Genomic DNA, 17,406 nt, shown 5'->3' with positions numbered 1-17,406 from the left:
TTTCCGCCCTCGTGGGCAGAAGACTGTGGCTTTGTGTTTCATAAGGACCGTGCTGTGTGCACGTTATGTTTTCAAAGTGTTGTGTGCAGAACGTCCAGCGCCACTTTGAAACATGGCACGAAAGTTTCAAAGATCAGGGAGACAAGGGAGAATCCATCACGTGCAGTGTCCAGGTATGAGAAGCCAACTCTCTTTGCCAAAAACCATGCGACTGAAGCAAGCTTTCTGAATATGAGTGTGGTTGGTTAATGAAAGACTTATTATTGCATCATAATGAGATAAACATGTTTCTTTAAAGTGTTGTTCTATATATAGCCAATATGGATGGAATAAAATGACATGTCTGTTGGAAATATTAATGTGGTTCAATAATAAAACTTAACATAAAAAATGTTTACGGCACACTAATTAACAAGAAGATTTCACATTGGCACATTTTGTCAAAAAGGTTGCCGACCCCTGCTGTAGAGCCTTCTGTAGAATCTGCACAATGTTCTGACATGGAGCCCGGATCATCAAATCAGGTAAAGCAGCAGGAGCTTCCTTCATGGTGACCATCTTCAAAAAGATTGGAAATGTTTTTAACTACTTCACTAACACGTTGTCGAGCCTCATCTTCTTCATCTCCTCCTCATCGTGGATCCTTATGTGACGCGATGAAAACGATTCAGCTCACTATCAGATGATAAAGCTGAAGAAACGTTTTATTTTATGAACAAATTTATTGTTTCATATTTTTATTCTGTTAAAGGAAGAAAATGAGAAAAAAACCCAGTGAGTTTCATCGTTGACGGGATCAAAAAAAATGTTTTTATCTAAACAAAAAGTCGATCGTGTTTTGGATCAAATTAAAAAATGTAACAGTTAAAAAGAGAAAATGACCCAAGCGACTGTTTCTTTAAGAATCACAGAATCATCGTTAATTAATTTACATTCGTCCAGGATGAGGATCTGTCTCCTGTCAAACATCTTGATCTCAACCTCCGTCCTTCATCACCCGTCTCCTTCCTCCTCGCGGCCTTGGGACCCGATGGTCTGCAGGTCCGGCGGCTCCTCCAGCGCCTCCTGCTGGACGTGTTGGATGGACACCATGCCGGTCAGGAGGGCGTAGCTCAGCATGGCGCCCAGAGCCACCAGAGCCGACAGGAACTGCTTCCTCCGCTTGTTGGGGACGTGGTCGAAGTCTCCACCTTCGGGCTGAGACGCCATCTTCTGATTGGAGCTCTCTAAAATATAACATTGAGGACGTCAGCTGTGTGAAACATCTGGGAGCACACAAACATCTGTCCTAAGACATCAGTGATGTCATTTCTGTTAACGTGGCTTCAGTTGACAAAAGCAGCATTTTATTGTGAAAGGGACACCGGGAGCCTGGTCACACTCACCTCGGTCATCTCGGGGAAAGTAGAGCAGCAGGATGTTGGTGCAAAAGCTGCTCAGGTTGTCCAGTGACTTCAGATGCTGCTGCAGTTTCCCATTGGGCAGTTTGGATTTCAGGACCGGCGCCAAGTGACCGAACACGTAGGCATCCAGAGACGACGGCCTGCAGACGACACGCAGCACATTTAACGTGTAGATACTGAGAAAAACTTTAAACTGTCGTCTGATAATAGACTAAGCGCTGAATAACAACTACAGAGTTAAATCTGTTTATTCACAGAATCTAAAACAAATATAAACGTCTAGTCAGCTCTGATGAGTCGTTCACTCGCTGAGAATCGGACGTCCTGTCGTCTTTCCCTCAAGTCATGTTGATCATTGTGAAAATGTTTTCATGCTCTAATGTTCAGAATCCTGTTTCTCAGACTGTTCATCGCTGCAGCTCTCTAACACCTGGTTTTAGCTCCTGTCTGCTTTGATTGGTCAGCTGCTCAACTCTGTTGTGATTGGTCAGCCGCTTTTCGTATGTGTAGTCAATTTTATATATATATGCATAATAAACAGCAGCTAGCTTAGCACCTACACAATTGCTAGTCACAAAATGTGACATCATGATGATGAGGAAGTTTCCTCCATAAACTTTCCAGACCTTTAACTATTTAAAACACCACAGGAAACAAACACTGAAAAACATTCCGTCTCCTTTAATGTTAGCGGCTAAGGTGGCGCCGCCCTGCTGGTTACGAAGAGTAAGACACCAGAACAACTTACGAGTCTCCAAAGAAGAACTTGTGTGAGCCGAGTCGTTGGGACAGCAGGTTCATACATTCTGTAGCATCACGATACAACTGAAAAACAACCGACAGGAAGAAAATATGAGAACCAGCCATTGAGAACAACTGCAGGGCGGCCATTTTGATTTGTTTTATTTATCTGATGAAACACATTTTTAAAAAACGTGTTAGGGAACAAACGCACTGGAACAACGTGCGAATATTCGCACGTTGTTCCAGGGCTTCGCTAGACCGTACGTTTATCTTTTCGAGTGTGTTTAGCCAGGAAAGATTCCTTTGATGTCTTAGATGTTGCGATTCCAGCAGCAGCTTGATTTGTTTTCAGAAGGCGAAGAGGTATTGAGGATGACTACTGAGCGGCCACATGGCAGTCTGTAGACAGCCATACAGGCCAGTAGCCAGTTGGATTTATCTTTAGCCTTTGCGTTCGTTACTATTTTTGTTTGTTGTTTTGCTGGCTGTTTGGATCGGCTCCCAAGAGTTTGGATCTCTCTCTCTCTCAAATTGGCAAAGTCTCTCTCTCACCAACCTGGATCATGTTGTAAACATGCAGCTTTTATAAATGTCTCTCTTGAGCCGGCACTAGGCACACATTCAAAATGTCTCGGCAGGAGGAATTTTCTAGTTTATATTAATGTTTTATTTCAAATTGATAAATATATTATTTTGCTTGTATTTAATATTGTTAGCATTCTGGCCCTTTAGGCCTCGAACCCTAATAATCATAATTTATCAAACTATTGAAATAGCTCCTACATAGATGCTGTGTAATTAGGCTGTTCTTCTAGTTATTCTCCCTTTTTAGAGTTTAGAACAACGACAGTTAAAAATGATGTTTTATAAACCTGCGCCCGTCGGATGAGGAACAGAAAATGCTCTTACTGTACCCACCCTTTTATTTTCCCCCTTTTTAAAATTTGTTTTTAATTCTTTTAATATTATAATATATTTTTTATTTGTTTATTTATTCATTATTATTACTTTGTGTATATATATCTGTATGTGTATATATACATATAAATATATATATAGTGTGTATTTGCTCTTCGGTGTGCTGAATGTTGCGGGTTATGCAATTTTAAGTGTGCCACAGAATTATATCAGGGAATTTGTAAATATAAATATACATGCATACTTTCCTTTGGTTTTTTATTTTGTTGTTTTTTCTGTTGTATGGGGTTCTTCCTTGTAAAAATGAAAAACTCAATAAACACATTGTTTAAAAAACTAAACAAATGTTTTACTGATTCTTGGAGGTCGGACATTCTTCAGACTAAATGTTTTCTTCATACTTCGTCACGTTTATGGTTGTTGAGAAGCTGCTTTAGTTTCCTGAACAGAATCACGTCAAGATGTTTAAATGATTTACAAACTGTCGACTTTAATGACCTTCCCTTTAACGCTCCCTGACCTTTGACCCTTTTCCAAAGTGGAAGCTTTGTTCCATACGAGCAGTTTTCCAACAGAGAGAACCACTGAGGAGTTTTTTCCTTTGCCTGTAAATGTTCCGACCACTTGAAGGATCAGCCTGGAAACACATGGAAACCATCAGGTCGTGTTGTATGTCACTGCGGCCAAACGCCGGCTCAGTGATTCAGTGAGCGATTCACTGCAGCTCGTGTCTCACGGCAGTAGAGTTTAGTTTCAGGTGAGAATCATCCTCACCTCCTTCTCCAGCTCCTCTCCGGCCTCCAGGATCTCTTCTCCTCGCAGCAGTCGCAGTTTCTCCAACTGCTGCCGCTGCATCTGTCCGGGCAGGAAGAAGTTCAGAGGGAAAGGCATGTGCTCTGCGTACCAGCGGCGAGTCACATCCACGTAGTTCTTTGGTTCGACCCAGAACGTGTAAATCTACAAAAGAATAAAATAAAAGGATTTGGATTAAAGACAGGACGAGTGTTTTAGATCCGAACACCAGACGAGCATCTCACCAGAGCAGGCGTCAGCTTCTCCTCCATCAGAGAGATGAACGCCAGACTGTCAGCACCTTCCTTCGCCGACAGATCGAAGTCTGCGTTAAATTTCTGAAAGTCACAAATCACGTTAAATAAATGTTTGTCAAAGATGTTATCACAAGAGCGTGTATGGGCGGGACCTCAATACCACGGATATTGTGAGGAAGAGGAGAAGCATTGTCTTTATATATGGTTCATCTTTATGTCTAGAATAAAAGTGAAGAGTAAGAAACAGAGGATTAACATGTGACGTGTGAGGAGGAAACATGAAGAGGAAAAACGACATGTGACTGAAGTGAATAAAATATAATGTGCAGCTGAGCGTGAAGCCGCAGGTTTTCTGCTCCTAGCTTCTTCAGCAGCTCTTCTCTCGCTGTGGTTTCTCACCAACCTACCGCAGCCAGCATACTGGGTAATGTGTTCCAGCTGCAGCTCCAGCAGTTGGCTCAGATCATCGGAACAAAGAGCAGTCACAGAGTGGACCGCTTACGTCCACACGACTGATTTGGAAACAGGACGTCGACTCTCAGCAGTACACACATGAACACACACGTTCTGTCCTTTAGGTTGCTTACCGAAAAAAACCCACCCAGGTCGGTTGAAGTAAATATAAATAAATTCATCATCTACACGTGAGCTGGAAAAACTAACTGATAATTGTTTCATGAGAATGATTCATCCATCAGAAAAAAATTAAAATAGTTTTTTCAAACAAAAATAAAAATTTAACACATAAAATAAATGTTAAATTAAAAGTCCAGTGTGTAAGATTTAGGTGAAAGGATCTATCGTTAGAAATTGAATATACAATAATCCTAGTGATGTTTTCACTGGTGTTTCATCTAAATTGTACAAATTGTTGTTTTCTTTACTAGAATGGGCACTTTATATTTAAATAATTTATATATAAATACTCTTTATTTACATACACTTTTATTTAAGTATTAAGGAGGGGGGGTGAGGTGAGGGGTATTCAGCTGCCACATGACACTTCACCACTAGGTGTCACTAAATCCTACACACTGAACGTTTAAAGCTGCCGCAGCTTCACACATACACATCAGTAAGGCTCCACCCCCTACTCCTCCAAATATGGTTACTTGTGGTTTCAAAAAACTGAGGCTTCAAAACAGAAGCTCACAAATCGACTTCACAGTGACGGTTGACAAATGTTTCCGTGTTTCCTCAAAATACAACAAATTCCTGTTTCACTGTGAAATGTCGTTCAATAGCGCTAAGTTAAAAAATCGATCGATTCTCTGATTAAAATCGGTCTTCATTTAAACGATCCGATTTCAATTAATAAAAAGGAGGAATGAATCTTTTAATATTTGCCTTTTCCCATGAGTGAACCTATTTTACATAAGAACGGCAGCAACATTTTAGCCAATTAGCGAGTAAGCAAGTCGCTTCTCTCATTTCACATCTTCTGGAGACGGTGTTTACACTCACACGTTTGTACTTATTGAGGACACTCATTGGCATAATACATTCCTTAACCCCTAACCCCCAACACCAACTCTTATCCCTCCAACAGCCGATTGAAGAAGTGAGGACCAAATCAAATGTCCTCACTCTTTGGGTCTTTGCTTAAAATGCTCCTCACAAAGGAACAAGTACAGGAACACTAACCTAATACAATTATTATCATCCCATGTTTATCAGGCTGGTAACATAGTGTTCATATATTTAATAACGCACCAAGTTAGAGGTTTCCTTGTTCAGTTTACAGATTTCCTTCTGACAATTTCTTTCATATCCAAGTAAAATGGTATTGTACAATGAAATATCCGGAACTCAATTGATATTAAATCAAATAGAAAAACGATTGTATTTTCAGTTTCTGGACTTTTCTCTGACTAAAAACCATCAACACAATGAAGTGGTGATGTAAGAACCACTGGTTTAATCTTTACCTGTGACCTGAACCTTAAATCCATCAGGACAGTGGATATTATAACAGACACATGAGGATAAAGACACAAAGACTCATGTTGAGTTATTGAAGGTTCAGCTTTTTAAAAAAAAGCTCTGATGGAATGTGCCTCCTGTTGGTTAATGAGTTTTTCCAGTTGACTCTCACACACACACACACACTCACACACACACACACACACACACACACACACACACACACACACACACACACACACACACACACACACACACACACACACACACACACACACACCTCTGACTAAGGAGAACAGAAGCTGTTTTCAGACCTGAGATAAACTCACAATGACTTTTAGATCACACTCTTTCTCCACCACTCTGTTCCTCTGAGGAACCAACCATAGTGAGCAGGGGTGTCCATCTGTATCTTCAACAAGCTTAAATTCATTTTCTTAATGTCATCATCACTGTGGAATCAAGCCCTGACAAATGTGCAGGTGTTTCAAGATTCAAGACTCAAGAGTTTATTGTCATATGCACAACAATTACATTTAGCAGTCGCTGGCAAAGAAATGCTTGGGTCACAGGCTCTCTTCTAGCAATGCTCAGAATATTACAAGTTTACCTGTTTCCTCAGGTGTATGATGATTTCAGAGGGTCTGGACAGACTTTCTTTTTGATTGGTCCTCAGAGCAGGAAGTGAACCTGAGGGAGCAGAGTCGACATGTGACTGAGAGAATTAGGGGAAATTGATCCTGAACGTGTGAGCGGAGATCGAACTCACCGCCGGGACTCCGCCAGGGGTTGGACATCTTCCTAAGTTTGAGGGGAGCTCCTGCGAACTGAGCGTAGGCCTGCAGACACAAAACATTGCAAAACATTACACAACAAACACAAAATCCTCGCACAAAATAACCACACACACTTGATGACAGAAAACAACACTATGCTTCAGTCTGAGTCCAGAGTTTCCTCTGTTTTATCTCTGTGTTACGTCTCCAGCACTTGCTGAAACATCTCAAAACGTATATAAAGATGATCAGTGACTGTATATAAAGATGATCAGTGACTGTATATAAAGAGGATCAGTGACTGTATATAAAGACCATCAGTGACTGTATATAAAGATGATCAGTGACTGTATATAAAGAGGATCAGTGACTGTATATAAAGACCATCAGTGACTGTATATAAAGACGATCAGTGACTGTATATAAAGATGATCAGTGACTGTATATAAAGATGATCAGTGACTGTATATAAAGACCATCAGTGACTGTATATAAAGACCATCAGTGACTGTATATAAAGATGATCAGTGACTGTATATAAAGACGATCGACTATACTCTTTAGAGTCTGAAGGACAGTGACGTACACGCTGTAAACAACTGTGTGGTTTGCAAATACAAAACACACATGACGAACAAACTACATATTTCTAATAAGTGATGCTTCAGATACAAACAGCCTTCCACATTTCTTACAAGTACAAATAAATAAATCCCACAAGTACAAAAATGTATTTACTGCAAGTACAAACAAATATATCCCATCAAGCCAACAAACATTATTTTACAAGTACAAAAACACATTCTACAAGTACGACTTTTGTCACTGTTGTTCCGCCCTTGTGTCTCTCTAAGGTCTTTCTCACAAATGTCCTGCGTCACAGTAACGTTTCAGTTTTTGTTCAAACGTCAACATCAGGTTAACATTGAGCCGAGCAGGTGTGAAAGACGTCGTCCTGTGGACCAGACGATGTCTTTCCACATCTGCAAGTTTCACTACACGAAGAACGACAGCTACGTGTGAACAGACACTAAAAATTAATTCAACAGGAAGTGAGGTGTTATCCTGCATCTGCACCGACATCCTCAACAAACACGGTGGTTGCCACAGGAACGTGTTGTGTAACATGAACAAGCTGACACAGCAGCTGTCAGCGTCTCTAATAACAGTCAGACTGAGAGTTCAACGGCCGGCAGAGCAGCAGACGTCTCATCATCGTGTCTCAGGACCCAGAACAGTCGCTAATTATGTTGAGGCCACTTTCACTTCACCTGTTCACACACCTGAAGCCCCGCCTCCTCTAACACGCTCTGTTCAGCTGTGTCAACTAATCATTAATGCCATAAAACACCTGTTTAAATGTAGAGTCTAACAGAGGGCTCTTATTTTGAAAAGCCAGACAGTCACTTATTCCAAAAATCAAGTTTGACTGAATTTGACACAAAATTTGTTTAAACGTTTTCACTAGTGAGTGCCATCTGCTGGAAATACGAGGTAAACTACTTCAGACATTTCTATGTGCTATTAATTCAAACAGGTTGTTAAAAATTTGAATAAAAAGTTTTGAACATTAGAATGATTAAATGAATAAAAGTGACGATGCCAACACTGTCGACATGAATAGTTTGAAAACTGAGAGGTTAAAGGATGATGACTTACCTCCAAATAAACGACATGAGAGAGAAGAAACACAAATGACGATAAAATCTTTAGCATTGTTAGAAACTACCTCTTTGGTGGTGTTGTTGTTGTTTATGACCAGTCTCCTTTGTCTTTAAATTTAATTCTGAGTATTTGCTAGTGACATTATGAATTTATTGCAAATGCGGTGAGGACCGTCTCAATGAGGTTATGCTGCATGCATCCTACATGAGTCATAAACGTACATTTGTGAATATGTGTCATTTATGTAATCTTCACGTTCACAGAGCAGCCGTCTGGAAGAACCGTAATGTTGAGCTGTAAAAACCAGATGTGGTGTGATACAAAGACCAGTTGCTGATCAGCAGCACGGTCACGTTCCTCCACAGACTCGGAAAAACCTGCGGCTGCGTCAGATCTGTGTTTTTCACAGGAGAGCCGTCATTACCCAGACTGCACTGCTGCTCCGCTCTCAGATCTCAGTCCAACACAAACATGTTTCAGTCAGGTTTAATCAGTCACTGGAGCCTGGTGCCCTCAGTGTGGTCTGCAGGCAGCACCGCCATGGAAACACTGTATGCCTCAGAGCACTCTGGGAAATGAGTCAACCATTTCACTACAGTTAATAGTTTTACAGTCAGAGTTCTATACATACTGTAGTGCTATATAGTTATATACAGTCACTGATCCTCTTTATATACAGTCACTGATGGTCTTTATATACAGTCTCTGATGGTCTTTATATACAGTGACTGATCATCTTCATGTACACTCACTGATGGTCTTTATATACAGTCACTGATGGTCTTTATATACAGTCACTGATGGTCTTTATATACAGTCACTGAAGGTCTTTATATACAGTCACTGATGGTCTTTATATACAGTCACTGAAGGTCTTTATATACAGTCACTGATGGTCTTTATATACAGTCACTGAAGGTCTTTATATACAGTCACTGATGGTCTTTATATACAGTCACTGGTGGTCTTTATATACAGTCACTGAAGGTCTTTATATACAGTCACTGATCATCTTTATATACAGTCACTGATCATCTTTATATACAGTCACTGATGGTCTTTATATACAGTCACTGGTGGTCTTTATATACAGTCACTGATCATCTTTATATACAGTCACTGATGGTCTTTATATACAGTGACTGATCATCTTCATGTACACTCACTGATGGTCTTTATATACAGTCACTGATGGTCTTTATAGTCATTCATCGTCTTTATATACAGTCACTGATGGTCTTTATATACAGTCACTGATCATCTTTATATACAGTCACTGATCATCTTTATATACACTCACTGATGGTCTTTATATACAGTCACTGATCATCTTTATATACAGTCACTGAAGGTCTTTATATACAGTTACTGATGGTCTTTATATACAGTCAATGATGGTCTTTATATGCAGTCACTGATCATCTTTATATACACTCACTGATGGTCTTTATATACAGTCACTGAAGGTCTTTATATACAGTCACTGATGGTCTTTATATACAGTCACTGGTGGTCTTTATATACAGTGACTGATCATCTTCATGTACACTCACTGATGGTCTTTATAGTCATTCATCGTCTTTATATACAGTCACTGATGGTCTTTATATACAGTCACTGATCATCTTTATATACAGTCACTGATGGTCTTTATATACAGTCACTGATCATCTTTATATACAGTCACTGATGGTCTTTATATGCAGTCACTGATCATCTTTATATACACTCACTGATCCTCTTTATATACAGTCACTGATGGTCTTTATATACAGTCATTCATCGTCTTTATATACAGTCACTGATCATCTTTATATACACTCACTGATGGTCTTTATATACAGTCACTGAAGGTCTTTATATACAGTCACTGATGGTCTTTATATACAGTCACTGATGGTCTTTATATACAGTCACTCATGGTCTTTATATACAGTCACTGATGGTCTTTATATACAGTCACTGATCGTCTTTATATACAGTCACTGATCGTCTTTATATACAGTCACTGATGGTCTTTATATTCAGTCACTGATCATCTTTATATACACTCACTGAAGGTCTTTATATACAGTCACTGATGGTCTTTATATACAGTCACTCATGGTCTTTATATACAGTCACTGATGGTCTTTATATACAGTCACTGATCGTCTTTATATACAGTCACTGATGGTCTTTATATACAGTCACTGGTGGTCTTTATATACAGTCACTGATGGTCTGTATATACAGTCACTGATGGTCTGTATATACAGTCACTGATGGTCTTCATATGCAGTCACTGATCATCTTTATATACACTCACTGATGGTCTATATACACAGTCACTAATGGTCTTTATACAGTCACTGCTGGTCTTTATACACAGTCACTAATGGTCTTTATATACAGTCACTGATGGTCTTTATACACAGTGACTGATCATCTTCATGTACACTCACTGATGGTCTTTATAGTCATTCATCGTCTTTATATACAGTCACTGATGGTCTTTATATACAGTCACTGATCATCTTTATATACAGTCACTGATGGTCTTTATATACAGTCACTGATCATCTTTATATACAGTCACTGATGGTCTTTATATGCAGTCACTGATCATCTTTATATACACTCACTGATGGTCTTTATATGCAGTCACTGATCATCTTTATATACACTCACTGATCCTCTTTATATACAGTCACTGGTGGTCTTTATATACAGTGACTGATCATCTTCATGTACACTCACTGATGGTCTTTATAGTCATTCATCGTCTTTATATACAGTCACTGATCATCTTTATATACACTCACTGATGGTCTTTATATACAGTCACTGAAGGTCTTTATATACAGTCACTGATGGTCTTTATATACAGTCACTGATGGTCTTTATATACAGTCACTGATGGTCTTTATATACAGTCACTGATGGTCTTTATATACAGTCACTGATCGTCTTTATATACAGTCACTGATCGTCTTTATATACAGTCACTGATGGTCTTTATATTCAGTCACTGATCATCTTTATATACACTCACTGAAGGTCTTTATATACAGTCACTGATGGTCTTTATATACAGTCACTCATGGTCTTTATATACAGTCACTGATGGTCTTTATATACAGTCACTGATCGTCTTTATATACAGTCACTGATGGTCTTTATATACAGTCACTGGTGGTCTTTATATACAGTCACTGATGGTCTGTATATACAGTCACTGATGGTCTGTATATACAGTCACTGATGGTCTTCATATGCAGTCACTGATCATCTTTATATACACTCACTGATGGTCTATATACACAGTCACTAATGGTCTTTATACAGTCACTGCTGGTCTTTATACACAGTCACTAATGGTCTTTATATACAGTCACTGATGGTCTTTATACACAGTCACTAATGGTCTTTATATACAGCCACTGATGGTCTTTATACAGTCACTGATGGTCTTTATACACAGTCACTAATGGTCTTTATATACAGTCACTGATGGTATTCATATACAGCCACTGATGGTCTTTATACAGTCACTGATGGTCTTTATATACAGTCACTGATGGTCTTTATATACAGTCACTGGTGGTCTTTATATACAGCCACTGATGGTCTTCATATGCAGTCACTGATGGTCTTTATATACAGTCACTGATGGTCTTTATATACAGTCACTGATGGTCTGTATATACAGTCACTGATGGTCTTCATATGCAGTCACTGATCATCTTTATATACACTCACTGATGGTCTATATACACAGTCACTAATGGTCTTTATACAGTCACTGATGGTCTTTATATACAGTCAGTGATCATCTTTATACACAGTCACTGCTGGTCTTTATACACAGTCACTAATGGTCTTTATATACAGTCACTGATGGTCTTTATACACAGTCACTGATGGTCTTTATATACAGTCACTAATGGTCTTTATATACAGCCACTGATGGTCTTTACACAGCCACTGATGGTCTTTATACACAGTCACTGATGGTCTTTATACACAGTCACTGATGGTCTTTATATACAGTCACTAATGGTCTTTATATACAGCCACTGATGGTCTTTACACAGCCACTGATGGTCTTTATACAGTCACTGATGGTCTTTATACACAGTCACTAATGGTCTTTATACAGCCACTGATGGTCTTTATACAGTCACTGATGGTATTTATATACAGTCACTAATGGTCTATATATAAAGTCACTGATGGTCTTCATATACAGCCACTGATGGTCTTTATACACAGTCACTGATGGCCTTTATATACAGTGACTGATCATCTTCATATACACTCACTGATGGTCTTTATATACAGTCAACGATGGTCTTTATATACAGTCACTAATGGTCTTTATATACAGTCACTGATCATCTTTATATACAGTCACTGATGGTCTTTATAGTCATTCATCGTCTTTATATAAGGTAATTAATCGTCTTTATATATAGTCACTGATGGTCTTTATATACAGTCACTGATGGTCTTTATATACAGTGATTGATCATCTATATATACAGTCACTGATGGTCTATATACAGTCACTGATCATCTTTATATACAGTCACTGATCATCTTTATATACAGTCACTGATCATCTTTATACACATTCACTGATGGTCTTTATATGCAGTCACTGATCATCTTTATATACAGTCACTGATGGTCTTTATATACAGTCACTGATGGTCTTTATATACAGTGACTGATCATCTATATATACAGTCAATTATGGTCTATATACAGTCACTGATCATCTTTATATACAGTCACTAATGGTCTATATACACAGTCACTAATGGTCTTTATACAGTCACTGATGGTCTTTATACAGTCACTGATCATCTTTATATACACTCACTGATGGTCTTTATATACAGTCACTGATCATCTTTATATACACTCACTGATGGTCTTTATATACAGTCACTGATGGTCTTTATATACAGTGACTGATCATCTATATATACAGTCAATTATGGTCTATATACAGTCACTGATCATCTTTATATACAGTCACTGATCATCTTTATACACATTCACTGATGGTCTTTATATGCAGTCACTGGTCATCTTTATATACACTCACTGATGGTCTATATACACAGCCACTAATGGTCTTTATACAGTCACTGATGGTCTTTATACAGTCACTGATGGTCTTAATACACAGTCACTGGTCATCTTTATATACAGTCACTGATCATCTTTATATACAGTCACTGATGGTCTTTATATACAGTGACTGATCATCTATATATACAGTCACTGATGGTCTATATACAGTGACTGATCATCTATATATACAGTCACTGATGGTCTATATACAGTGACTGATCATCTATATATACAGTCACTGATGGTCTTTATACACAGTCACTGATGGTCTTTATACACAGTCACTGATCATCTATATATACAGTCACTGATGGTCTTTATACACAGTCACTGATGGTCTTTATATACAGTGACTGATCATCTATATATACAGTCACTGATGGTCTATATACAGTGACTGATCATCTATATATACAGTCACTGATCCTCTTTATATACAGTCACTGATGGTCTTTATACACAGTCACTGATGGTCTTTATACACAGTCACTGATGGTCTTTATATACAGTGACTGATCATCTATATATACAGTCACTGATGGTCTATATACAGTGACTGATCATCTATATATACAGTCACTGATGGTCTTTATACACAGTCACTGATGGTCTTTATATACAGTGACTGATCATCTATATATACAGTCACTGATGGTCTATATACAGTGACTGATCATCTATATATACAGTCACTGATCCTCTTTATATACAGTCACTGATGGTCTTTATACACAGTCACTGATGGTCTTTATACACAGTCACTGATGGTCTTTATATACAGTGACTGATCATCTATATATACAGTCACTGATGGTCTATATACAGTGACTGATCATCTATATATACAGTCACTGATGGTCTTTATACACAGTCACTGATGGTCTTTATATACAGCCACTGATGGTCTTTATACAGTCACTGATGGTCTTTATACACAGTCACTGGTGGTCTTTATATACAGTCACTGATGGTCTTTATATACAGTCACTGATCATCTTTATATACAGTCACTGATCATCTTTATATACAGTCACTGATGGTCTTTATATACAGTCACTGATGGTCTTTATATACAGTCACTGATGGTCTATATACAGTCACTGATCATCTTTATATACACTCACTGATGGTCTTTATACAGTCACTGATGGTCTTTATATACAGTCACTGATGGTCTTTATATACAGTCACTGATGGTCTTTATATACAGTCACTGATGGTCTTTATATACAGTCACTGATGGTCTTTATACACAGTCACTAATGGTCTTTATATACAGCCACTGATGGTCTTTATACAGTCACTGATGGTCTTTATATACAGTCACTGATGGTCTTTATACACAGTCACTGATGGTCTTTATACACAGTCACTAATGGTCTTTATATACAGTCACTGATGGTCTTCATATACAGCCACTGATGGTCTTCATACAGTCACTGATGGTATTTATATACAGTCACTGATGGTCTTTATACAGTCACTGATGGTATTTATATACAGTCACTGATGGTCTTTATATAGTCACTGATGGTCTTTATATACAGTCACTGATGGTCTTTATATACAGTCACTGATCATCTTTATATACAGTCACTGATCATCTTTATATACAGTCACTGATGGTCTTTATATGCAGTCACTGATCATCTTTATATACAGTCACTGATGGTCTTTATATACAGTCACTGATGGTCTTTATACACAGTCACTAATGGTATTTATATACAGTCACTGATGGTCTTTATATACAGTGACTGATCATCTATATATACAGTCACTGATGGTCTATATACAGTCACTGATCATCTTTATATACACTCACTGATGGTCTTTATACAGTCACTGATGGTCTTTATATACAGTCACTGATGGTCTTTATATACAGTCACTGATGGTCTTTATATACAGTCACTGATGGTCTTTATACACAGTCACTAATGGTCTTTATATACAGCCACTGATGGTCTTTATACAGTCACTGATGGTCTTTATATACAGTCACTGATGGTCTTTATACACAGTCACTAATGGTCTTTATATACAGCCACTGATGGTCTTTATACAGTCACTGATGGTCTTTATATACAGTCACTGATGGTCTTTATATACAGTCACTGATGGTCTTTATACACAGTCACTAATGGTCTTTATATACAGTCACTGATGGTCTTCATATACAGCCACTGATGGTCTTCATACAGTCACTGATGGTATTTATATACAGTCACTGATGGTCTTTATACAGTCACTGATGGTATTTATATAGTCACTGATGGTCTTTATACACAGTCACTCATGGTCTTTATACACAGTCACTGATGGTCTTTATATACAGTCACTGATGGTCTTCATATACAGCCACTGATGGTCTTTATACAGTCACTGATGGTCTTTATACACAGTCACTGATGGTCTTTATACACAGTCACTAATGGTCTTTATACACAGTAACTGATGGTCTTTATATACAATCACTGATGGTCTTCATATACAGTCACTGATCATCTTTATATACAGTCACTGATGGTATTTATATACAGTCACTGATGGTCTTTATATACAGTCACTGATGGTCTTTATACAGTCACTGGTGGTCTTTATACAGTCGCTGATGGTCTTTATACACAATCACTAATGGTCTTTATACACAGTCACTGATCATCTATATATACAGTCCACATCATTCAGTATCAGTTTAACGAGGTGCTATCTGGTGGTCGTATGAAGAACTGCAGCCACACAGAAGACATGTTAGCTCAGGTCACAAGCTAAAGCTTGGAGAGGAAAAACAAACTGAAGAGACAAACATGTCCGCTCTGTCCTCCACAGTTTAACAGTATGAGCACTGAGGCCAGAACCAGGCCACCGCCACAAGGAGGCGCTAACTCAATAACATTATTTCACCTGCAGGCAGCACAAGGCTTCACAGCCGAACTGATCAATAATCAAATTACTGATCTACTGTTCTGTTACTGAAAATAACGAAGAACACAATGACGCTAATATATCTCAGATACCAACGCTGCCATCTTGTGGTAATTTACGGTCTGTGCAGCAGTGATTGTGGGGTGGAGCCGTGGTATCAAGATCCCGCCCTATATACCCTTCGACCAATCATGAGTCAGCAGCTGTAAATCATGACCTCTCAGCCCGTTTTTATTTTATCAATATCAATATTTATCAGTGTCATTCTGCGTTTGTCAGAGTGTGTGTGTGTGCGTGGATCAGTGTGTGTATGTGTGTGTCAGTGTCTGTCACAGTTTGCGTGTCTCAGTGTGTATCTACTTCAGTTCGGTTCAGTTCGGCTCAGTTCGGTTCCGTTCGGCTCAGTTCGGTTCAGTTCGGTGACACACTCACCAGAACCACCAGACAGTCGCTGCTGACGGACGGTAACCCCCAGTCTCCTTCCCAACAAAACAACTCGTCCGGCGCCGCCATCTTGAGCCCAGACACGACTCTGACCCGGCAGAGAAACTCATTTCCGGTTATTTCCAAAATAAAATGCGGTTTTCTGTGGGAGATCATAGACTAAAATAAAAACAGTTTGATGTTTGAAATGTATCGTTATTATTTTCAGGAAACGGTTGTTTCCGAGCTCATTCTAACTTTCTCATTCTAACTTTATAACATCTCTAACTATAAGGAATATAATATCGTTCATATATATTATCACAAAAAACCTGAGTATATCTTTGACAGCCGCCACTAGATGGTGCTGTGGTAGCCCTGCCAAAGATAGAAACTATCTATCAGTCTGTCTGTCTGAATGACATGTAGCTCTAAAGCTAACAGTCACATGTA

General features: G+C 38.6%; 1 protein-coding gene across 1 annotated transcript; it reads right to left on the bottom strand.

The window, feature by feature from the left end:
• Positions 1-716: 716 nt before the first annotated feature.
• Positions 717-17,083, bottom strand: LOC117776964 (metaxin-1-like). The gene is made up of 8 exons (XM_034611399.1): positions 16,963-17,083; positions 6,807-6,876; positions 6,648-6,727; positions 4,103-4,195; positions 3,840-4,022; positions 2,152-2,228; positions 1,386-1,543; positions 717-1,226 (listed from the first exon to the last, which is right to left on the bottom strand). Exons 1-8 carry the CDS (start codon positions 17,041-17,043, stop codon positions 994-996), a joined length of 975 nt encoding a protein of 324 aa, XP_034467290.1. The 5' UTR covers positions 17,044-17,083; the 3' UTR covers positions 717-993.
• Positions 17,084-17,406: the final 323 nt, after the last annotated feature.

The sequence above is a fragment of the Hippoglossus hippoglossus genome, chromosome 16, assembly GCF_009819705.1.
Source record: "Hippoglossus hippoglossus isolate fHipHip1 chromosome 16, fHipHip1.pri, whole genome shotgun sequence".
Classification (NCBI taxonomy): domain Eukaryota; kingdom Metazoa; phylum Chordata; class Actinopteri; order Pleuronectiformes; family Pleuronectidae; genus Hippoglossus; species Hippoglossus hippoglossus.
Note: the sequence above shows the minus strand (reverse complement) of the source record. Positions and strands in the feature narration are given on the sequence as shown.